Raw genomic sequence first — 26,587 nt, 5'->3', positions numbered from 1 at the left:
ATAAATTGAAATTGAAATTGTATGAAATGTGTCTTGTCCAGGTGCTTACTGTAGGTCCTACATGTCAATGGTAGTTACATCTTGGGAGGAATGAATACAATTCATTTTTATTTAATACATTTTGTCATTCCATAGTTTTTCTGATACCAGAAAAATGAGAAGAAATGGCACAGACATGAACGATGAAACTCCTCATTTTGAGAGTGGTGTTTTGCATTTTGTTGGACAGTGTAATGATTGATTGAAAGTGAACAGTGATTTGACAACAAGTTATGTTGTTTGATGGCAAAATCTGCTTTTGCTGTGTGTTTTAAATGTTTTGAGAGTGTTGTCTTTTGCAGGCAAAGTGTGTCATTTTGACCATGAGTGCCACTGTTTCGGCCTGTTAGTCAGGGGGATCAATATAAGATCAATAACCAATCAGTTTCACCAAATACACATACTCCATTGCTGAAAGATAGCAAAAACATAACAGAATCACAGATGAGACCTCGAACAACATTTAATTCATTTACATATACACAACATATTAGATCTCACCTCCACAATTTCCTCATCAAAATCTACAACTAGTCTACTAGGCCCTATTCTTACACACCTTCTTAAGACTGCTCTCCCCTTCCTGGATAATGTTTTGCTCTTGATTATAAATAATTCAATGCTTTTAGGGCATGTATCGCAGTCGTTTAAGACATCTGTTATTAAGCCCTCCCTCAAAAAACCTAGCCTTGTATCAATACTGGTCCTTCTGGACCTCAGCGCTGCCTTTGACACCATAGACCATGACATACTACTTAGGCTTGAAAATTTGATAGGCATCAGACTCAGCACTCGCTTGGTTTAGATCATACCTTCCTAACCGTCAACAATTTGTACAGGTCCATAATAAACCATCTACCCAGATTATGGTAAAATATGGAGTGCCTCAAAGCTCAGTACTGGGGCCCCTGTTGTTTAGCAGATGATACACAACTATACCTCTCCATAAAACCTGATGAATTAACCCAACCTGTTAGCCAAACTTGACACATGTATAAGAGATATAAAGACATGGATGACGAATAATTTCCTGCTTTTGAACTCAGATAAAACAGAAGTCAAGGTTTTAGGTTCTGAAAATATGAGGGATATCCTATCCACATCACAGGCTACATATAGTGATCTTCCACTGACCTCATCCACAAGTTAAAAACCTAGGAGTTATAATTGACCAGCACCTAGCACTAAATAATCACATAAAACCAAAGATCACCAAAACGTCATTTTACCATTTAAGGAACATTTCAAAGATAAGGAAGTCCTTATCCTTACCAGATGCCGAGAAATTAATCCATGCTTTTGTCACCTCAAGGATAGACTATTGCAATGCTATTACGCTGGCTGTAATAATACCTGTCTAAAGAGCTTACAGCTTATACAAAATGCAGCTGCTCACACACACAAAAAATATGAACGTATTTCCCCCATCCTAGCATCTCTAGACTGGCTACCTGTTAAAGGTAATTGACTTCAAAATATTACTTATATATCTTGGTTGGTTGCCTGCATTGAAAGAGGACACCTCATGAAGACGCTCTTTTGTCTGCTTCTGACAGAAGAAGCACTTATCTATGCTGCCAGCAGTTGCTGCTGAACAAGAGTACAAAGTCCCTCTAGATGGACTTGATGCAGTTGGAGGTGTTGCTGCAGGTTCAGAAGATGGTCTACCATGTCTTTTCTGCCTGCTTCACATGATTTCTAGTAGTGAATCTTAGTATGCTGCAGATGCTCACTGTTCCAGGTGGATTTGTAGCAGTTCCTGTGCCAAACTGCTTTATTCTGTTGTAAAATAACTGCACTGTAACATTGTAATCGTTGGCTGATCTGTGATCACCAATCTCCATACTCTCTCATGGACAAAAAAAAGAAATTTGGCATATGTCTCTAGTGATGTGTCATTCACCAGTCCACACATATCTGCCACTGGATACATAGCCCCAAATCTGTTTCTTTTAGAATATGTGTGCCATCACCTGACTAACAGAAAGACACACCTCAGAATATAATCTAACTAGACTGTGCCACCATGAACTATGAAAATGTGCTTGCTCAAATGTAGAAGGCTAGAAGGTCACTATATCGCCAACCATGAAGAACAAAGCACTATGTGCTTCAGGTTATTCGATATTCTAAAATCTAAAATCTCTGCACTTAGTGCTCTGAATGGGTGTAGACAAGAACTGGCAGAGCAGGCTAGGCCTACACTCAAGCGATCAATTTTAAGAGATCAATTATCAGCCTAAAAATGTTTTATAATGTTGTATTGTATATGTGTTCCACTTTTGCACACTATCTTGTAGAATATCTTTGCTTTTTGGCACCAAACCCTATGCTATAATACCAGCAATATGAGGTTTATGGACAAAACACCAAATTTAACCTTTTCTGAATTTGACCTTTTATTTGGGTCCTTCAAAACCTTAAAAAAAATTGAGAATTGAGAACCCCTAGAACAAAGAAATAATACTCTCCAAAAATTAACATGCGAATCCCACAAGCCCCCAAATTAGACACATAGGCCCCCCTACTATGTGTGTTAACTGTTGTTAATGTGGACTGTTGACTGTTGCATCAAAGCAATCAAGAAAAACTGTAATCTAATCAACAAGCATGACCCCCCCCACTTACATGATGACCCTGAAGTGATAACCCCTCCCCTGGGGTGATAACTTCATCCCCTGAGATGATAAACCCCCGAGATGATAACCCCCCCCACCCCTGAGATGAGAACCCCCCCCCCCCTCACTCACATGCAGGGAGACCTCGTCCAGGCCGGGGTAGAGGCGCAGGATGTGGCCCTCGGTCTCGAAGGGGATGGGGCTGCCGTACGGGTGGTAGTGGAAGTCTCCCCTCCAGAGCCCGCGGGCTCCATCCATGTCAAGGGTCAGCTCGCCCGACTCCGACTCGTCATGCGGAAACTCTGGTGTCACACACTCCATCTGCGTTGGCTGTGCCTTACCCAGACACTCCTTAGCAAAACACACACACACACACACACGCATGCGCACCACACGCACGCACACACATACATTTACATATAAATTTTTTTGTTCAGCAGAGGCTTTTATCCAAAGTATCCCAATATACACACCTCACCACTGTGTGCTCAAGGGCCATCGTTGCCGGAACAACTCAGGGTTAAGTGCTCAAGGGCACAACGGTGGAAGGTGGGGATTGAACCCACAACTTTACAGGCTACTGTATGCTAGCCCAGCTCCTTAGCAACTATGCTATCACTGCACACACACACACACACACACACACACACACACAATCCACCTGTGGTGAAGTAGGTTATTGAGCTGTTACTAGCTGTTACTACTGTTGAGCTGGACCTATCTAACGTATGCAGCTATGCTTCACATCAGGGTAGACCTAGCGTATGCAGCTATGATTCACATAAGGGTAGACCTAGCGTATGCAGCTATGCTTCACATCAGGGTAGACCTAGCGTATGCAGCAGAGTTTCCGCTAGAAAAAAATGGTGCCGGTCAAAGTGACCGGCAGAGGTTTCGTTTTCCGGACATTTTGATGAAATGCCGGTCAAATATCCTATTATCCCTTCTTAATTAGTCAAATTGAGGAAAACTGGAGACAGGCTATGTAGCTTAAAGAATTACATAATCTGTATAGAATGCAACATGTTCATTAGACTAACTTAAACATGCCTAACAGGATCTAGCCAGTATCTTTTCATGGACAGCAAGAGTCCGCATCGTTCGTTGTTTTAAAAAGGCTACATTGTTTGTTGCTGCTACCCACGTTATCTCAGTGGTGACTGTTTAACTTGCACAGATGTGCACAAGAATGAGCGCTCACACCACTACCCCCTAATGCTATGCCTCTTTATTTTATAACAATAAATTAAGAAATGTTTCCTATTCTGGGAAATGTTTAGTTTCTTTTTCTTTCGGCCGCGGTTCAATGATACCGTTTAATTGTGCCAGAAATTATCCGCGGACCAGTAATCGCCTCGTCGAGGAGGCCCTAACCATGCAGATCATAGACATACGCATGAACGCATAAACCTACTGTATGCTTTGGGTAAAGAACACTTTGCATGTCCAATGTACACGGAGAATGACAGTGTCTTGGAGCGGCCGCACCCCCCGCAACTCCGACAGATACGCCCGACACTTCTGCTTTTTATCTGGTGGTGGTGGAGTTGACCGGACATCTGAGGCTTCAGACGTTACCAATTTATCATCATCCATCGCGTCTGGCCTCTGAAAAAACATTTAAGGCTAGTCTGCCTGGGCCTGGCCATGTTTGAACCGCCTCTCATTTGTTCGTTGTTTAACATGGACGTTTTAAGCGTGCGCTTCCTATTTGAAATGCAGCATAGGTTATGCGTGTTGTTTAATAACGTTCAAACGGTAGAGCCTGTTCATTTAAAAACATAGCCAGAGGACGTATAATATAGGTTTAGGCCTACATATTAAGGCTTATTCTCAAATTCAGATTGCGTTAGGGGACGGGATTATTAGCCAATTTCAATCGGACAATTTGACCGGAGAGATTTAATTTTGTCGGACATTTCATTTTTTTTCCGGCCAATGTCCGGTAATTACCGGACAACGGAAACCCTGGTATGCAGCTATGCTTCACATCAGGGTAGACCTAGCGTATGCAGCTATGCTTCACATCAGGGTAGACCTAGCGTATGCAGCTATGCTTCACATCAGGGTAGACCTAGCGTATGCAGCTATGCTTCACATAAGGGTAGACCTAGCGTATGCAGTATGCGTATGCACCTAGCGTATGCAGCTATGCTTCACATAAGGGTAGTCAAGTCAAGTCAGTTTTATTTAGTATAGCGCATTTAACATGCACAAAGTGCAACCCAAAGCACTCCACATACAATACATTGACAAAAAAAAAAAAAAAGACAATAAGACAAAAAATGCCAGACGGAGCCCGTTGACACCAGATGACAAAAACATTTAGTAGACCTAGTGTATGCAGCTATGCTTCACATAAGGCTAGACCTAGTGTATGCAGCTATGCTTCACATAAGGCTAGACCTAGTGTATGCAGCTATGCTTCACATCAGGGTAGACCTAGCGTATGCAGCTATGCTTCACATAAGGGTAGACCTAGCGTATGCAGCTATGCTTCACATCAGGGTAGACCTAGCTAGCGTATGCAGCTATGCTTCACATAAGGGTAGACCTAGCGTATGCAGCTATGCTTCACATCAGGGTAGACCTAGCGTATGCAGCTATGCTTCACATAAGGCTAGACCTAGCGTATGCAGCTATGCTTCACATAAGGCTAGACCTAGTGTATGCAGCTATGCTTCACATAAGGGTAGACCTAGTGTATGCAGCTATGCTTCACATAAGGCTAGACCTAGCGTATGCAGCTATGCTTCACATCAGGGTAGACCTAGTGTATGCAGCTATGCTTTACATAAGGCTAGACCTAGCGTATGCAGCTATGCTTCACATCAGGGTAGACCTAGTGTATGCAGCTATGCTTCACATAAGGGTAGACCTAGTGTATGCAGCTATGCTTCACATAAGGCTAGACCTAGCGTATGCAGCTATGCTTCACATCAGGGTAGACCTAGTGTATGCAGCTATGCTTCACATCAGGGTAGACCTAGTGTATGCAGCTATGCTTCACATCAGGGTAGACCTAGCGTATGCAGCTATGCTTCACGTATCACACACAATCCACCTGTGGTGAAGTAGGTTATTGAGCTGTTCCTATGGAAACTGGCTTCAACTGAGGTAGATGATTGAGGTGTTACTATGGAAACTGGCTTCAGGTGAGATAGATGATTAAGGCATTACTATGGAAAGTGTTACTATTCTTTCACACAAACATACGGGCATTTGAGGGCATTTTTTGGCAGTAACCAGGTACGCCATGCTGTTTGGGCGGTAACCAGGTAACCATGCTGTTTGGGCGGTAACCAGGTACGCCATGCTGTTGGAGGTAACCAGGTACGCCATGCTGTTTGGGCGGTAACCAGGTAACCATGCTGTTGGAGGTGCAAACAAACGCTGCTTCGCCATTGAAATCACACAGTAAGGAGCTCAAGGGTTATAAAAGTATTTTAGCATGTTCATTTGTATAACCGTTTTAATAGCCATCCATGTGTGTTCACTTCTGGCTCATTGGCTATCATTTTGGTAACTACAACAAGCTATAATGTCTTTTAATACTAATTCTAATGGAGCCTTCACATGCTATGGTAATTATGGTAAATACCTAAAGCCGACATGGAAAATGCACATGAACACCCCGTCATGTGGTATTTTCCACTGGGCAGCTCGTAGAATATTTTGATGCACGAGTTGCTGAGATGAGATATCCTTGGACCTTTTCAAAATGATTAGCCTAGTAGCTATGCTTCACATAAGGGTAGACCTAGCGTATGCAGCAGTGGCGGCCGGTGGTTAAAAAAATAACGGAGGAAGAAATGTCCGCTTGATTGGTGTTAGTGGCAAATGTAAGTTTGTGATAGTGTTGGTGGCATATGTGAACGAGTATATGGGCCACCTACCCAGACACATTTATAGCAGCAGAATGTACAATGTAGCATTTTAACTGGCAATAAATTAAAGTGTTAAGGTCAGTTCTGGCCAGGCCATGGTAGTCAAGAAGCTTGCCGCCCTCCCCTTCATCTCATTCATTCCTAATTGATCCAGGTGCATCCCCTCAGCCGATTATCTTTCTTCCCTAGCGATTGGCCTCACAGCTTTGGCACGCCTTTTAAATTCTACCCACTTCCTCTCAACCATATACTGCTCGGTTTTTGCTACCCACCGCCTCCCCTGCTCCACCTTGTCGTGTATGATGTGGCATGTTCTCTTGTCACGTTGCTTGGCTCTGTTCATGGGGGGGAATATTTATCTCTCCCTGTCCTGCTGGGGTGAGAATTCCCTAAATTGCTGCTGCCCCCTGACTTAATGCTTTTTCATGGTTCTATGGAAATAGGGGGGTTCCTCCGAACAGAGCTATACCGCCAAATGTAATTCATAATTTACAATAAAGAAATTTCATTCAGAATCTTCTCTTGTGTTTCTTGACTAAAATAGTTCTGACAGAAATGCTGTTCTGACATTCTTAGGGGGGGGTCTGACCTAAGGAGCTAGGCTAGCATGCAGTAGCCAGAAAAGTTGTGGGTTCAATTCTTGGCTTCCACCATTGTGCATTTGAGCAAGGCACTTAACCCCAAACTCTTCCAGGGACAATAGACTTAATATAATTTAAATATACAAGTCACTTTGGATAATAGTGCTAAATTAATAAATGCAAATGTAAATAAATGTAAATTTAGGTCTGGGAAGTCAGGGAAGATATGTAGGTCTAGTTATGAAACACTGTTTTCCTGATGTGCAAAATTATGAAAAGTCTGGAGGTTTTGCTCAATGTAATACATTTGCAAAAAAGTCTATAATACTAAAAATAGACACTTGTTTTATAAAACCATGTAACTATTGACCATTAAAAATATACCTTAAAAGTGGTTATTTGTAACATGCTAATTTTTTTTAAAGCCAAATTGCTATTATTTAAAGACAGGTTGTAATAGCTAAGTGGGAATTTATAATCGAAAGGCAAATGTTATTGAAGACGCCATTAAAGGAATGCATCATTGTCTGAAACATTCATTAACAATGTAACCATCCAAAGATACAGTTAGAACGGTGAAAACAAGAGCATATTAACAACAAGAACATCATTTAACAATTGTTTAGTTGAGGCATAACTTGGATGATTATAACAACGCATAACTATCCGAAAATGTTTTTATCACCAAATCCCTGAACTGTCCACGTTTGTGACAGACCAGTGCTAACGTTACCAGTTAGTCACGAGGCTATTTGTCATACTAGCCTACGTAGCATTCAGAAGCCCACACTAGCCTTACCATCCTTAATTTTTGGATCTGGTCTTCCTGCTTTGATCCGAACTTTTGCACTGTATTTGAATGTATAAAAGATGGACTTTGTCCTCTGATTCCATTGTACTGTTTATTTCAGGAGCAAAAAAACAAGCTTTCCGTTCAACACAAGATTCTTAGTTGTATGACTGCAGATAACGTTCTTGCTTGCAGAGCAGCTAGCTGCTCATTAGTTCACCGTTGCCACTAAAAACAGCACCCCCTATCGCAATTGAAAATTACTGTACGGAGGAGCTACCTCCCTTGGCCATTGAAAACGACGTGATTCACGAGACGGTGGGGATCCGAGGCGTTTATAATGGACTTCAATGAGGGGCTTGAGGAGGAAGCTCCTCCATACAGTAATTTTCAATTGCGATAGGGGGTGCTGTTGGCATTTTGACCTAGGGGAACAATTTTGTTCATGTAAAGTGTTCAAATAGTAATATATTAACAGTAATTTATCAGAATAGTAATTCACTTTATATATTTTTTATTTTTCTCTGAAATTTTAGGGAGGGTGTTCCTCCCTTTCCTCAATGAAGGAGCCTCGTCTGGTATGCAGCTATGCTTCAAATTAGGGTAGACTTAGCGTATGTAGCTATGCTAAGGGTAGACCTAGCGTATGCAGCTATGCTTCACATCAGGGTAGACCTAGCGTACGCAGCTATGCCTCACATCAGGGTAGACCTAGCGTATGCAGCTATGCTAAGGGTAGACCTAGCGTATGCAGCTATGATTCACATCAGGGTAGACCTAGCGTATGCAGCTATGCTTCACATTAGGGTAGACCTAGCGTATGCAGCTATGCTAAGGGTAGACCTAGCGTATGCAGCTATGCTTCACATCAGGGTAGACCTAGCGTATGCAGCTATGATTCACATCAGGGTAGACCTAGCGTATGCAGCTATGCTTCACATTAGGGTAGACCTAGCGTATGCAGCTATGCTAAGGGTAGACCTAGCGTATGCAGCTATGCTTCACATCAGGGTAGACCTAGCGTATGCAGCTATGCTTCACATCAGGGTAGACCTAGCGTATGCAGCTATGCTTCACATTAGGGTAGACCTAGCTAGCGTATGCAGCTATGATTCACATAAGGGTAGACCTAGCGTATGCAGCTATGCTAAGGGTAGACCTAGCGTATGCAGCTATGCTTCACATTAGGGGTAGACCAATTATCGGCCTGGCCGATTATTAGGGCCGATATTTAGCATTTTTATAATAATCGGTATCGGTCATTTTTTCCACCGATAAGCCGATAATGAAATGGATAACGAATGAAACGCGCTACTTTGTCTGTAAAGCGTCTCTCACTCCCTGCATTTGCTACTCTGTGGTCAAGAGCATTGTCCCGCCCACTACACCGTCTGATTTGTTAGTTAGCACGAATGCAGCCAATCAGGATTGAAGACTGAATACAGACAAAGTTTAGGATTCTCACTGAGGCAGACTGGGCTTCAGCTGTAGCCTACGGAGCTATTTTTCGAAGGTAAGGAAGGTAGCCTACATTGCTGAAGTTGCAGTGAATCACAATCATCTACACTGAAGTTACAAAAACACCACTTTGTAAGCTTTTGTCTCTTTGATCTGGATCAATAAGTAAAGCACCCACTTCCTTCATTTAGCGAATTCCCGATTGATGCCCGTTACTGATGCTGTTTACTAGTTAGCCCACAAACTCGGGTGCTGCGCGTCGGGAGTTCTCTGCCTCCACCTCGTTCGTTAATTGTGACTAACTGGACACCTCGGCGGACATAGTACAGATAAGTCCTAAATTATGCGATAGCGAACGTCAAAAAGTCTAATTGCTCCTTTTTGAAACGGACTGTCAGAAAAGACTACATGCACCCAGGGCCAACCGTAATTTAATCCGACCTGAACAAAATCGCGTCCTGAGCTGGCTATTAACGTGTCTTTTAGGCTCTCAAAAGTGTAGCTTATGGACACAAATTGCATGCTTAAATAGCCTAAGAACTATTTAAAAACTGTTTTGTTAAACTATTCAACTGTAACACTTGCCATCACGCATGCACCTCTTCCTCTCCCTATCGTGCACTCACACACACGATGGCAAAGCATCCTCTTTGTGACAGGTCCCTTAATAAGCACATAGCCCATTGTGCAGGCCTACTCTATGAAAATAATTGCTATCACTCAGCTCTTGGATTAACATGATACACAGGATTTACACTTGCAAAGTGATGCAAGTTGATAGACAATTGTGTATCAAAAGAAGAAAGAAAAGTTTGCATAATTAAATTATTTTTAATTAATTGTTTGCAGCATATAGCCTTTACTATCTACCCCCCTTTTTGACAACTGACATATCGGTTTTACATATCGGTTATCGGCCTCCTGTTTTGGTAATAATTGATATCGGTATCGGCCCTGAAAAAACCATATCGGTCGATCCCTACTTCACATAAGGGTAGACCTAGCGTATGTAGCTATGCTTCACATAAGGGTAGACCTAGCGTATGCAGCTATGCTTCACATCAGGGTAGACCTAGCATATGTAGCTATGCTAAGGGTAGACCTAGCGTATGCAGCTATGCTAAGGGTAGACCTAGCGTATGCAGCTAAAACAGAAATACTAGCTCTAGTAGCTCTATTAACTATTCATGATCTAGAAAATATACAGCATATTATTACAGGGCTCTTCAGAGTGCTGCAGAATGCTCCATTCACTTGAATGGGCCTTCCCAACGTTCAGTGGTCTGCTAATTCTCAATAACAGACCGTTGCTAAGTATAACAGACCGCTGTCAAGGAAAATGGGCTTTGTGCTTCTAATTTACGTCTTTCATATGCTGCGCAAGGACTGGAACTTCATTCAAAAGTGAAAGCAGACGGTTGATCAGCTGTGTTCTAAAGAATGTTTGATTCAAGTTACATTACATTTACATTACATTACATTTGGCTGACGCATTTTTAACCAAAGCGACTAACAACATGGTAAACAGTTTAAGTTATAGAGCAATTCTCAACAATATTAGGACAATTTAAAAAAACATTAGAGTACAGTAAGAATAAGTGCATCAGTGAGTGCTGTTTTTAACAGTTACGTGTCAGTTTAAGACGGCTGGTGAGTGCTAGGATCAGCAAGACTTGTTGTGAGTGTTGCTATGAGAGGAGATGTTCTCTAAAGAGCTGGGTCTTTAGGAGTTTTTTGAAAATGGAGAGGGATGTCCCTGCCCTTGTAGGAACTGGCAGTGTGTTCCACCAACGAGGAACAACAGATGAGAAAAGTTTGGATTGGCCTGAGCGTACCGGAGGTAGAGCTAGACGTCGTTCGTCTGAGGAGCGCAGCGGTCTGGAGGTAGCGTATGTCTGTAAGAGGGCATTCAAGTAGGTGGGAGCAGAACCGGAGACTACTTTGTAGGCAAGCGTTAGAGCATACATGGGCCACATCCGGCCCGTGGGCTTTCCCTGACCGGCCCGCCTAAGGTCCGTGAAAGAACAATAGTCAAGAGCCTAGCATAGAGATAATGCATGCAAATCAATATTGTTGTTTTTTATTTTGAAAGCGACTGCTATTTGTACGCCCATACATTTGTGCGTGGATGCATACGACGTAAACACCCTCACTGATTTGCTGGTGAATAGAATAAATGCTTCTGCGTCGACACAATGCAGTTGCCTTTAAAGCAACACCAAAGAGTTTTTTGTACCTTAAAATAATGTTTCCAAACTCGTTTCAGTGGTTCATCAACTCATAACAGGGTGAAACGGCACTTCCGCATTCGCTCTGCGGCCCTCTATCGGCTATAACCGCACTATGTAAGTTTGGGTCGTCGGGTAGCGTTTTGTAGTCCGAATGAGACTACAAATGTGACCTGCTTTACGGCAAGCGTTACAAAAGCCGATAGGTGGAGCATCCTGCAAGGCTCTGGGTGGAGCATACTCGGCAGGTACATATAAATGGTAGATACCTAGCAGCCAGGTAGCTTTTCAATTATCATCATGACGGAGCCTGCAAGGAAAAGGAAGGGTTTGTCGGAGGAGGCGAAGGAAAGAAAACGGGAGCATGATAGAGAAAGAGCTCGAACTAGAGTGAATATTGGACCAGCTTACACTCGTTGGCGAGAGCTGAAGGAGGCTACAAGATGCAGTACTGATGGTGACTTGGCTTTGTTGCTGCTGGACTTGTAAGTAATAATCATTTTTTCACCAACGGTGTGCATAGATCTGTGTACAATAACGTTACATTGTAGATTGTTTTATATATCGACTGGCTCAATGTTAGCTAAGGCGTTAGCTATCTTGCTAACTATCGCTAAGCACGTAAGTTTGTGTTTATAAGGCGTTTTTCTGCCGCTGCTGTTCTGAGTTGAATGCCGTGAAGGATAACAATAACTGCCAAAATCACCCCAAATGTTCTGTCGTTCCCAAAGTTGTTCATTCTTAGTTTATGTTTAGTGTTTATGATTGCTAGCATGCTAGCGTTAGTGAGGTTGTGAGTTGATTTTTGGCGATGGAGGATATTTGACTGGGAAACTTATGTTTGCGACTTCTCGGAGTGAAAATGTGAGTGTGCAAGCATGTCATGCACGTTAGTGTTGTGAGGTTTACAGATACTAAACATGCCGACTTTATCTCTTTTTTCCCTCAGCTACCAAACACGGCAAGTAACATCGACACCTAGCAAAGCCACACACAAACAACCACCACAGCTGCCGGTGTCTAGCGTTACTGAGGAGTCTGACCATAGGTAGCGTATTTTTTTCAGGACTAGAACTATCGTTTTTCAGTCTGCTTTGCAGATCTTTACGATTTTTGCTCATAATCAATTTTCTTTTGTTGTTTAGGGATGACTTCACAGTCCAAGATGTACAACCGCTGGACACACAAGAAGTGGGTGTGTTAGAAGCCAGGTGGGTCTGCCTCATACAATGACACGATGGTTTGTAGACTGTACTGGTTTACTGAACATTCTTTTTCAATCGTTTATTTCTACTACTTGCAGCATGCACTCTATGAGTATTGCAGAGGAGGAATGTGACTCTCCAGATGAAGAAGCAAGGAACGATTTGAGAAATAGCACGTAAGACTTGCTCATGATTTTTTTTCTTTCTATTTTCTCTCTATTTCATGAATGTTCAAGTCTGGCTATCTGGCTAACTATCTATCTGATCATATGTGCAGCATTGACATGGATGAGCAGTGGACTAACCCAAGGTTCTGTGAAGATGGGGACAGTTCTGAGGAAGATGATATCCCTTTTCTTCAGATACGGTATGTTGTGTATTGCATTTAGAGCGAGAACAGTAGTTACAGTGATGGTAGTTACTAACTAGTCCAGGAATCCATGTTTGTTTTTTTATCTATCTGCAGTCCTGGAGGTGCAGCTGACATTGAACAGCTGCACGAGATCAGCCTGGATGAGGCCGTGCTTGATGTTGCGATGCCTACTGCCCCAGAAGATGATGTGAGCGATATTCCAGACTCACACAAGGTTGATTGTGAAGATGACCTGGTTGGCAAGAGTGCCAGTATTGTTTATAATGAAAACCTAAAGACGCTGGCCACCTACCTCCAGTTGCCTATACAGAGGTGCAGCAACTTCAACAAGGTTACAGGGACAGCATGCGCTGCAGGACCACCATTTCAGGTGACCCTGAAACCTAGGGGAACTGGCGTCATCTTGGAATGGGTAAGTCTTGTAACTTCTCTAATTAGGTACATGTGCTACACTATAATCTGGAAAGAACATCCCCCAGCTCCATTTGGCAGTTATGTTCTACTACTGTGTGAAGTGTGTAATGCTTTGTCAAACTGCAATTAGCAAGAATTTGTTGTCTTCATATGGAAAGTTTTTCACTTTGTCAGTAATCTCCCATTATCTGCACAATGGTATTGGCAAATGTGGTTGAGACTAGTGTTGGAACAACACAATGACCCTGCTTGGGGGAGGGGGGCTGTCTGAAAAGAAGCTGGTTTTGGCTTATGAAGGTGTAAACGCTTGGGCCATTACTGGCAGCACCAAACTGTTATGGAATGCTGTTTTCAGAGAATTTGTCAGGTTAAACAACTTGTCGTAGTTAGTCTAACCAAGATTTGACATCCTGTCTTTATTTATGATGGTCACTCATTCTGGGGTATTTTTTTGTTTACCCCTCCACTAATACAGCTATGTCCCTTTGGACACCCTTTGTGGCGGTGGAATTCGCAGCCCTTGTTGAAGTACGGCATGCAGGGAGGTGATTTCATGCTGGCCATCAACATACTGCTCTCCGGGAACAATTACAGGAAGATTGCCTTTCTGTTCAAGTTCATGCAAATGGGGATGGTGGCTGAGCCTACCTTTTTCAAGATTCAAGACGCCTATTGCATTGAACCAGTTGAACAGTTCTGGAAAAAGATTAGAGCTGATGTTCTAACCCGTTTGAAGGAGAAGGATGAAGTTGTTGTCCTAGGTGAGACTCCTTACTTCATCTTTGATTACAGCGACATGCCTTTGACTTGCTGTGAAAGTCAATAACACTAACCTTTGTAACATTGTTTTTTTTGTTTTGTTTACTCCTTAGGTGATGGCAGAATGGATTCTCCAGGTATTGTGTGTGTGTGTGTGTGGGGGGGGGGGGGGGGGCACATGCTCATGTGACATAGTTGGTTATGGTGCATATAGTTCACACACAATAAACTTTCTTCTCATTCTACAGGCCACTGCACAATATTGCACGTACACGACTATAGAGCAAGACTCTCGTGACATTGTGCATATTGTCTCTGTCGACAAGCGGGAGACGAACAGAAATTCGGTGATCATGGAGAAGGAGTGCTTCATTAGGACAATGGATGCACTTCTTCCAGAGATCCATGTTACCGAGGTGGTCACCGACGCACATCCTCAAATCTCAGCATTGCTCAGTAAGGACAATGTGTGGTTTTGACAAATGTGGTCTTTAGATTCCTGTTGTTCATGTTGGTATGTCTGATTGTAATGACTACTATTTCTTAGATCCTGAACGTGGCAAATACAAGGCACAGGGTCTGAAGCATTCCCTCGATATTTGGCATGCAGCCAAGAATTTGGGGAAGAAGATCCGACGGGTATGCCATTTTTTCACACCCTCATTGGATAGTTGAAGCTGTTCATGCTGTGGCTATGTAACATGTACATCTTTTTTTCAGGCTGGTACAGTGAGGGACCAGTCAGACCTCCTGCCTTGGATAAAGGACATTGTAAACCACTTCTGGTATTGTGCCAAGCAAGCCTCTTCTGAGGAACAGTTCAAGGTAGGTTTATGTGAATTGCAAAATTGTAAACACAACCAATGTTTTGGGGTGTGAAAAAGGTGGGAGAGATGACATGGTATGTGTGTGTGTGTGTTTTTTTTATTATTTTTTTTAGCTGAAGTGGCATGCACTCCTGCATCATGTCCGCAACCAGCACACATGGTCAACGGGATGCTGTGAGCATGAACCTCTAGGAGACAGAACCCAGGAGAAACCTTGGATAAAACAAGGTAATTGTATTGTGATTGTCATGTAATATGTCTGAATATGCATGTACCATCAGCCTATTCACAATATGAATTGTTACAGGTTCAGCAGCTCACCAGGCTCTCACAGCCATTGTATTGGACAAGCGGTGGTTGAAGGATGTGGGGAAGTTCATTACCTTCAGGTAAGTTTATTTTTGTCCAAGACTATTACAATAAATAAATTCTTGGAATTATACTGTGTATGTAAAGCAGTGTCTTACACATGCCAATCTTGATGTCTGTACTGGTTGCTTGGCTGGCCTGTCAGCTTGGCACAGCAGCTATCTAAATGAAACAGGGTTCCCATAGACTGTGATCCTTTCACTTACTGAAACTGGTAAAGAGCAAGTTGGTTTGTTTCTCACATCCTACAGGACTACGGCGGATCTGGAGAATTTCCAGAATCACATCCTGATGTACGCCGGAAAGCGGTTTGCCTACAGTCCAGCAGTGTACCGCACACGGACCCTGCTGGCGGCGATCGACTACAACAGTCATAATCATCGCCTTCCCGCGCGCAACAGACAAGGTCAAAAGATGTAAGTGTTTAGTCTAAGTGTTATACGCTTTCCCATAGAAAACCATTTATGCCTAATAGTCAGATTTGCAAAGACAATAGTACAAACTGTGTCTCCTTTGCAGGTACAGGCGCTACTACAATAAGAAATCGAAATGCTGGAGTGTGTATGGCCTGAAGGAGAAGAAGAACTATGGGTACATTACGGACCTGCAGAGGGCCATTGTTCGGCACCGACTGAGAAGTGGAGCTGGTCTTCCAAGGAGACAGACTCTCCGGCTCGATGACCCTAGGCGCTTGGGTTTGCTGGCCGCTACACCGCAACCATCCACCGCAGAACTGGTTCGGACTCATGTTACGCGTGGGGAGAGTGTCCCCCACAGTGAGCGCTGAGTGTGCGTGTGTGGGTGGGATGGGGGGTGGGTGTGTGTCTGTATTATGTAAATAGTTATGTATGCAAATAAAAAAAAAATCCTCACTGTGTTTTCTGTTTATTTTTCAAAAAATAAGCAAACTAGAAGTATAACAAATAACATCACACCATAATGAAAATTATTTACAATACTCATTCACATGAGTCGGCGCACCCTGAAACCAGTATACTGACCCCTTGGGTCAGGAAAAGTCTCCCTGATCCTCCAGACACAGCAGCTGGGAATCACCACTCTGTTCCCAACTCCAAGGCGACCATGCTGCCATAGCACAAATTGCCGGTAGGCTGTGTGTCTGTATTGTCTTTGTTCAACCCCGGGCTAGCCTCAGAACACCCTCATCCAGGATGTAGTACTGCATGTAGGCCAGCCTACTAATGCAGTTCTGTGGGGCCTGGCGGCAGCAGAGCCTCTCCAGGTCAGAGTCCATTTCCCGGCAGTTGGTACAGGTACACCAGTGTAGTCCACCCCCATCAGGTACTCTTGGCCTCTCTCTGTCTTCATGCAAGGCCAGCACATCAAACATCAGTCCTGGGAGCCTCAACATGACCTTTTGGAGGATATGGTCTTTTTCTTGCGCTCCCAGTAACTGGATCTGGGTCTGGATTTCTGTGTTTCTCCTCTCCTGCAGATTTTGGAGTCTTCTCTGACTGTCAGGGTCAATGTCCTCCCTTCTCACTTTTCTGCTTCCCTTCCCCCCTCTGCTTTTTGGCCTTGCCCCTGCGCTGGTTGAGGGTGTAAAATCAGATGAGGTAGAGGAATCCTGAAATAAATTACAAACGTATTATGGTAACTGTATGAAGGTGAAATACTTGCAGGCATGAATCGTAATTTAGAACTTTAGTCGTAGTAGTAACATAGAAGATAACTGGGCAGATTTTGCCAACTATTCCAATAATACTGTAGCAATGCAGCCACTAAAACGGTCTCTGAAGCTTTTACAATAACACAAAGATGTTCACAGACAATGCAAATGGCTATTACATGCTAAACTGATAGGCAATACGTTTTTATTTCCATATATCCTTGTGTAAACGTAGCATAACTGGCTATTGCTACACCGTTTCAAATTTACATCAGTTTCACACAAAAATAAAAACAGCAATCAATGTCATTATTTTGTTTTATTTCGTTTCATACTTTCATGAAATCATGCAACATACCTTGTCACTGGACATCGTTATTTCCAAAGCAGGTTCTGGATGGTAAACAAATAACGTGTGTGTGACTGCGATAGTAGACTAAATTATTTACGACAGCGGTAATGGACAATTCCGCTTCCAACCTGTAGGGGGACCGGAGAGGAAAACTTCTTTGGTGTTGCTTTAAGTCGGCGTAAACCTTTCAAAGTTTTGTGTCTCTTATGTCTGCGTCGCTCACCACCGCAAAGGTTGTCAGAACGAACTCCTGCTGTTTGTTGGCGATACGAAGTGTTAATTTCAAAACGTTACTGGCAGATAGACAGTTTACATTCGGATAACCCCGTCATTGTAACCAAAATATGTCTGAGTTTATTTGCAAAGCTTATGTTAGCGAAGTTAGCGAACTAGTATGATGCTACTACCCATAGGTTGCTTGAAGCAGCCGGCTCAACACACAGGGTGAGTTGACCAATCACAGTTTTGTGCATAAAGTTAAAGCAAAAACATACCCTACATTTTAAAAATAGTTTTCTTTGTGCATGTTGATTAACTAATGACAGCCTACTATTGTCTGCTCCACATTTTCATAGTCTAATTCTGCATAGAGTTAATTTAATGATGGTAATGATTTAATGATGAAATATTGCTGAGTGTTGATGAAATGGTGGCACAGGCCTATGGTTGTACTGACTCCTTCACATTTTTTTAATGGCCTAGCCTAATTATATAGATATTGTATTGTCTCCCTCACATTTCCATCTGTTCTTATGAGTAGTAAACAAAACCATATGATTTACTTAATGTTATACAATAACAGAATAGAATTGGACAGAATTGAGTTCAGACTTGAGTTCGGTATTTTGGGTCCGGCCCTCCTCAACAGTCCCAGTTTGTCATGTGGCCCCTTGGGGAAATTAGTTGCCCACCCCTGCGTTAGAGCCTTGAATTTGATGCGGGCCGCCATAGGTAGCCAATGTAGCTGGATGAGTAGCGGGGTAACATGTGCCCTCTTGGGTTGGTTGTAGACCAGGCGCGCCGCCGCGTTCTGGATCATCTGAAGTGGTTTCACTGCGCAGGCTGGGCCTGCGCAGTGAATTCACTTCAGATGATCCAGAACAACCAAAGTTCAGCGTGTGCTGTTGCGAACTATTTGTTTCTCACCAAAACCATGATGAAACGGTAACAAATAGGCTATAGCCTAGGCTATGTAGGCTAAAGAGTCACATCGTGGGGAGTTTATTGTTTCGTTTTGGCATGTAGCTGTGTAATAAGCGGGATAATGTATAGAACGCCGGTCATTATTGGGGAAAATAAGTCCCTTCAGGGCGGAACAAGACCGGTTCGCCCTGTCGGGACTTATTTTCCCAATAATGACCAGCGTTCTATACATTATCCCTTACTTATTTACCGTTTGAGTTTTGATAAATCATCTTCTTGCTGTAGCAGATGAATTAAGCAATCTAAAATTGTTTTACCCAAATAATAACAGGTCTGGATCTGTGAGTCCATCTTTCATTTCCCTACAGTACGACAACAAAAGCACTTGAACACAACACACTGGTAAATACCAGTTCACAAATGGAAAATATAATGTTTTCCATAGCATGTGAAGGCTAATAAAACTGATAGTTCCGGTCCTTGATTGTGATTGGCTGAATCACGGTTGATGCCGTTGTAAAATGCAGCATAAACATACACCTTGACCGCATTTCATTCTATATTATTGCACTACCATAACTTGATACAAAAGTTTAAGTAGCTGCGTCTCAACATTGCTTGGCAACCATTCAGATAGAGGAAATATATTTCTTGGTGAAAGAATAATTATCTATGAATAAATCATACATTTCTCGTTGCTGTGCCTAGGGGTGGGCGATATGGACAAAAAATAATATCGATATTTTTTGTGATTTTGCCGATAACGATAATTAGTCGATATCCTTTAAAAAAATGTTTTGTTAAAGTCTGAGTTACTTTACCGCTAATTATTTATGAATAGCATCATTACAATAATAACCAATAACCTAACCTGTGACTTTTTAACCAAATCAACCAATGCATTGTCACTCTATGACACATTTCCAATTCTGCCCCCACTTGGGTGTGTGGCAATGACATGGTCTAGCCAGCTACATTAGAGAAGATGAATAGGCCTAACAGTTTCCCAAGAGAAAGTCTGAGGCTAAAGTTCCTTTCAAACCTTTACATAGGATTCACTGTAAAACTAAGCAGACCAACAGAGTACATATCAGTTATTTCCTTCTTTGTTTTGTTTAAGAGCACTAGCCTTCCAAGAGGCTAGCATTCCAAGTTACAGAATAGAAACTAATGCGTTAGCTTATGGCTAATGTATATGAGAAATCCCATAGAGATGCTAACGTTAGCATAATCGGTAAACGTAGATACTTACAGCGAACTTCAGTCCATTTACAAAAGAGTTACTTGAGAATAGTTCTTTGTTTACAACTGACTATTAAAATATCAAAGGCTAATGTTTTCTCTCCATATAATACCGTGTAGGAAAAAACGTGACTGTCTCATCAATGCTACTTGAACAGATACTTGACAAAAGTAGCCGCATAAAATCCCAAGTAGGCTACTCTCGCTGCACAAAATAAACATTAGGCGTGCGTGTTGTGACCTACTAGTGATCACGTGACACTTGCTCTGCTGCAGCCAGGGGCTTCTCCCGCATACACCTCCTGGGAATGTATGAGTCTTCAGTGTGTGATTTCGAGTGTTTTTTCCCCATAAGTAATTTAAATACTCGATAATGTCAAATTGCACATCGTCAAAACAACAATCACGATATTATCGCAGACGATATATATCGCCCACCCCTAGCTGTGCCTTTATTTTATTAAATCTTGCCAGATATGTAGTAACAGTTTTAAAAAAGCAATAAGCCACTCGTGTCCATAGGTTACACTGAATTTACAACAGCTAAGGGCCATTTAGGCACTCCGCTAGCATGTCGTGCCTAACAACTCCGCTAGCACATCATGCCTAACAACTCCGCTAGCACGATGTGCCTAACAACTCCGCTAGCACGATGTGCCTAACAACTCCGCTAGCACGATGTGCCTAACAACTCCGCTAGCACATCATGCCTAACATCTCCACTAGCACGTCGTGCCTAACATCTCCGCTAGCACGTCGTGCCTAATAACGCCCCTTAGCTGTGGTAAATTTAGTGTAACCTACGACCTCTGGGGGGTTATTGCTTAAATATGTCGGAGGTGCCAAATGTTGAGTTACTCCAGTCTAGATTTTTTGACGTTAATTACCCCTATGATATATTGCTATTGTCTATCCAAATTAAGCCTGTTTTAAAGTTAACTGATGGTCAAATCAACCAAAACTCTGCACCTTTAAGTGGTCTGTGATGTAAGCTTGTGTGAAAGAATGGAAACTGGGCTCAGGTGAGACAGGTGATTGAAGTCTTACTATGGAAACTGGCTTCAGGTGAGACAGGTGATTGAAGTCTTACTATGGAAACTGGCTTCAGGTGATACAGGTGATTGAAGTCTTACTATGGAAACTGGCTTCAGGTGATTGAAGTCTTACTATGGAAACTGGCTTCAGGTGAGACAGGTGATTGAAGTCTTACTATGGAAACTGGCTTCAGGTGAGACAGGTGATTGAAGTCTTACTATGGAAACTGGCTTCAGGTGGATCTCGTTGGGCTTGAAGTGGATGATGGTGCGGTACACAGAGTCCAGATTCCACCCTTCAATAGTGATTCTGGAACCACTGAGGATGAAAACAACCATCACACATGCACATCACCGAATATCACCACACATAAACAACATCACACATAAACAACATCACACATGCACATCACCGAATATCCCCACACATAAACAACATCACACATAAACAACATCACACATAAACATCACCGAATATCACCACACATAAACAACATCACACATAAACAACATCACACATAAACAACATCACACATAAACATCACCGAATATCACCACACATAAACAACATCACACATAAACAACATCACACATAAACATCACCGAATATCACCACACATAAACAACATCACACATAAACAACATAAACAACATCACACATAAACAACATCACACATGAACATCACACACACCACTCTGGTTTACACACATCTCACACACACATCACACACACATCTCACACACTCCTATCACACACACATCTCACACACTCATCTCACACACACATATCACACACACACATATCACACACACATATCTCACACACACATATCATACACACATATTACACACATATCTTACACACACATCACACACGCATCTCACACACATATCACATGCACATCTTACACACACACACATATTACACACACATATCACTCACATCTCACACACACATATCACACACATCTCACACACACACATCTCACGAACATCTGACACACACATATCACACACACATCACACACACATATCACACACACACATCTCACACACACATCTCACACACACAGGTCTCCTGGGCAGGCGGGACACGGTCAGTCTTACCGATCGAAGCTGCAGTCCGGTCGGACGTCGGTGATCTGGGGCGTCTCCTTGTAGCGAAAGATCTTGGTGGTCTGGACGTGCGACTTATCAATGTAGACGCGCAGGACCACGTCCCGCACCTCACTGACCGGCTGGGACACACACACGATGGACCACACGTTCTCCCCAAGCGCAAACACACTGCAAACACACACACACACACACACACACACGCGATGGACCACACGTTCTCCCCAACCGCAAACACACTGCAATCACACACACACACGATGGACCACACGTTCTCCCCAACCGCAAACACACTGCATGTGTGAGAGAAGGCAGTCTGACACACATATCACACACACACATATCACACACACACAAACACACATATAACACACACACACACATATCACACACACACACGCATATCACACACACAAACACACACATATCACACATACAAACACACACACACACACACATAAACACACACATATCACACACACACAAACACACACACGCATATCACACACCCACACGCATATCACACACACATATCACTCATACACACACGCACAAACTCTATGTGTGAGAGAAAGCAGAGCCTGACACACATATCACACATACAAACACACACACAAACACACACATATCACACATACACAAACACACACACTGTGGGCTCTATCTTGCACTTTAGCGCAATTGACTTTGCACAAATCGCTTTGTGGGCGGATCTTGGGCGCTGTTTCTATTTTACCGGCGGGATCATGACTGTTGCGCCCGACGCAAATCTAAAATGGGGTGGTCTGTAGTAGCTACATTACTCATGGGTGTGGTTTGGGCGTAACGTGCAATAAACCAATCAGAGCGTCATCTCACATTCCCTTTAACAACAGGCACGCTTGTTCCATAGCGGATTGCTATTATGATGGCGGAATTGCCAGGCGCAGCCAGGAACGGTTCACAGCGCTATAGTCAGTTGGGAACAGTTTGCTATTGATTTTTCCTCTTGACAAAATGTAATACAGAAATGTCACTTTCCGATGTTTTGGGATCACTCTCACTGAATCACGAGGTTATGAATGCATGGTGATATTTTTGCAATGTAATCTACCCAGAGTATAGACGATGCAGATCTGTCAGATAAGCTCTCCTCTCCCGTGCTGCTGCTGGGGCATTTGGGTTAAATGGCATCGGCATGCAGTTCAACATCACGTCTCATTAAGTCCTCTAATATTTCCTAATTTATGTCATCAACACATCCGTGATTCGTGGAAATGTGTACGCTAGATTTATACCTATTTTTTCACATCGGACACCACACTGATTTCCCTCGTGTAGCAATATTTGTCCTTGTAATTCTGTATGGTTTGGAGAAATGGGAACTGCGTCGTATAGATGAGAGGAGCAAAGTGCATTGCGCAACACAGGCGCCCAAGCAAGCGCTCCTGCAGGTGTAAGCTACGGCTGTACCTACCATCAGGCAACTCAACAACAAGAAACAGTTTCCAAGTTGACCTAACTTTCCAACTCTGCACAGCACAGTTCGAATTACAGGGTGTACTGGGGGGTACTATACCCCCCAATGAAGACCCAGTACCCCCCAAAGAGACAGAAATATCAGTTTTGGGGGGAGCAGATAATTTTTCTGATATTGTGAAAAAATATCATTACAGTTGGCTACAATACAAGTCAACTCCTATTTTCACTAGGAAAAATGTAATGTAAAGCGATTTCAGACACCCCTATTATGGACCGTACCATTTTTAACCACCGTGGCGCTAGAAGCAACGGAGATAGAGAACGACTTCAACTTCTCAAGCAAGTGTCAACGACGTTGAATGACAAAACGCTAGATTCCTCCAGTAGCCTAAATTCGGTTTGCTGCTGACGTGCATGGGTAAATGTAAGTTGCTAGCAGACGACAAAATGTGTTATTTTACAACCTTCATGTATTAACGTGTTTTGTTCTTTCATAGCTTATGTCACATCTTCATACATTTAATTACCGGCTACTTACCTGCTACTTACTTACCCACTGAGGCTAGTAAAGTGGACCTTGGTTAGTTACCAAGGTTAGTTAGCAAGATAATTCTCTATTTAAATCATTTATTATTATTTTACATTGTGGTGAGGTTTGTCATTTCCAAGGAGATGAACTCCAGTCCATAGCCTAGGTGTCCATTGATTCTCATTTTATCTTGAATAAATTATTGTGCCCTTTTGAAATTAGTTTGGCACAGATCCTGTGTTGTTTTTATTATGCACAAGAGGCTCTGATGTAGCTAAGCCTACATAACATTAGTGAAACCTGTGGAAACATAAAGAGCCAAGTAGCCTAGGCTAAATAGTACATGCTAGTATTTGAATTTGTTTTTAATTGGTTAGTAGGCCTATTGTTTTTACATTCTGGTTATCGGATTCTTGTAGGTTACCGCTCTGTAGTTCTTATGTGGTAGTATGTTTTTTCATAGTAGGCTATATGCTCCTTAATCACATTAAAGATTGCTTAGGTTTCACATATCTCTAGGCGGTAACACTCCATAATAAGGTGCCATAATAAATAGCAAATTAGTAATTACCTAACCCTTTGTTAATTGTTACTAACATATCTATTTGGTACAAGTTAATAGTTTTTTCATCATTAATTAAATATTAGTTGTTTGCATAAAAACTGTATGTTAATGCTTTAGCAAATCTATTAACTAATATTGCATTAATATGTGATTACTAATTAACAGTTATATCTTACATCATTTAAATGTTTAATGTTTATTTGCAAACTACTGTATATGTTAATAGAAAAGTTAAAGACATATTATTATTTAACTAATTGTTATTAAACTGTGCTTCTGCCTATCCCAATATGAACCACTCTCCATAAGACCCTTACAATAGTTAGATACTTTATTGATCCCCAAGGGGAAATTCAAGAAAAAAACATGGAGCTACCTTGACATGTTGCCACTGTTGTCAGCGCCGGAACCGCTTGCAATAAAGTTGGCTAAGCTTAATTAATATATTAGTGGTATATAGCTATAAGCGTGGGGTCCCTTATAATAAAGTTGGTTAAGCTTTATTAATATATTAGTAATATATAACTATAGTCAGACGGTGAAGGGACTGAGACAAAAACTGGCTTATCACATTTATTCTTTTAGGAAAAGTTAAAACAAAACAACAAGTAGTTCAATGGGCTATATTATATTACATGCATCATTCCTATACCATCACTGTCAGCCCTACTAGCAAGGGAGACATGGAATGGTCAGGTGCACAGAACGACAGTTTATTAATATTCTGAGACTCACTAAACACTCACAGACGTAGACCATACGGAGGTAATGCATAAACATAATGCTAAACTAAATGTATATTCATTTCCTGCTAGACTGAATTGCACTTTCCATGCACACTAAGCTAAACTGCTTAACTACACTGAATGCATGGAAAGTTGCTAGCGGAGTTTACAGCTAGTCACGTTAGACTCAGTGTGTATGAACTCGTGGTCATAATGAAAACATTAATAAACGTTCTCTAAGTCGCTAGAATTGCACCCAAATCTTAAAAATACATGTAAACATGTAACATAATACAGGTGGTATATCAAAGTTTTCAACTTAAACAACATTTCACAGTTACAAAAGTGGGGAGTGCTTTATACAGTCAACCTACCCAATGCAAAGCATACCGCTTCTGATCGGCTATGGCAACAATACAAGGACAAAACGCAGCAGAACTGCAGTATAGCGTTTCTCCAAAGGGGGCTCCAAAACACCAATATCAATAAAGCTGCTTAATTACGGCGAAAATCACATACAAACACTAAACTACATTTCTAACTCTTACACCCCTCCCCTGAATTTCACCAAATCCAACCAGCAACCAAATAGTACTTCCAAAGGCAAAGAGTACACTACTTTCAAAGACTAGACAGAGAGTCACCAATTACAGGACAGCCAACCACAGAGGTATCCAATAAGGATGAAGTGGAAGAAGAGGAGCGCAAACTCTCACACAACCACCCACTGACTCAACATATCTGCTCAATTACAAATTCAACAACCTGAACTTCCAGCAACAAACAGAGGGAAACTAAACTTGATGTCAGAGTTCAGCTTGATAGACTACGAAACACTTGAAAAAACGGTACAGAATCTCAGCTCTTCCACATGTGTCTTAGACACTCTGCCTACCAATTTCTTCAAAACTGTTTTTCACCTCATAGCGGCGGATGTCCTTCAAATTGTAAATGTATCACTGCTGTCTGGCACTTACTTACTTTATGAGCAGGCAATGGTAGTCTGAGCGTGATCCAGGATCCAGATCCGGCCGCCTTGTTTTCTCGATCGATTGCTCGACGTGCACACATACAAATCTTTTTGCACCTATTATATCACCTAGCCAGGAGCAAAAGTCACTCGTCACTCGTAGAAGCAGATTCGAGCACTTGTATCAATTGACTTGTAGTCGTGCAAGAAAATCAAAGCGATCTGTAGAATTTTATTAATGAGAAATTATTTCACAGATGCACAACTTCGGA

General features: G+C 42.2%; 1 protein-coding gene across 1 annotated transcript in view; it reads right to left on the bottom strand.

Annotated features, from left to right (window-relative positions):
- Window positions 1-26,587, bottom strand: part of mst1rb (macrophage stimulating 1 receptor b) — a 176,834-nt gene that overhangs the window by 74,943 nt on the left and 75,304 nt on the right. The window contains exons 9-11 of the mRNA XM_076268443.1: window positions 22,057-22,236; window positions 21,169-21,268; window positions 2,790-3,008 (exon numbers count right to left, since the gene is read on the bottom strand). Coding sequence (XP_076124558.1) covers window positions 2,790-3,008; window positions 21,169-21,268; window positions 22,057-22,236 — 499 coding nt within the window. The remainder of the gene's footprint in view (window positions 1-2,789; window positions 3,009-21,168; window positions 21,269-22,056; window positions 22,237-26,587) is intronic.

Source organism: Alosa pseudoharengus, unplaced genomic scaffold, assembly GCF_046254945.1.
Source record: "Alosa pseudoharengus isolate Yale_2024_CS ecotype anadromous, Long Island Sound unplaced genomic scaffold, YU_APseudo_1.1 YU_APseudo_1.1_scf_5, whole genome shotgun sequence".
Classification (NCBI taxonomy): Eukaryota; Metazoa; Chordata; class Actinopteri; order Clupeiformes; family Clupeidae; genus Alosa; species Alosa pseudoharengus.
The sequence above is the reverse complement of the archived record's forward strand: the minus strand, read 5'-3'. Positions and strand labels throughout refer to the sequence as shown.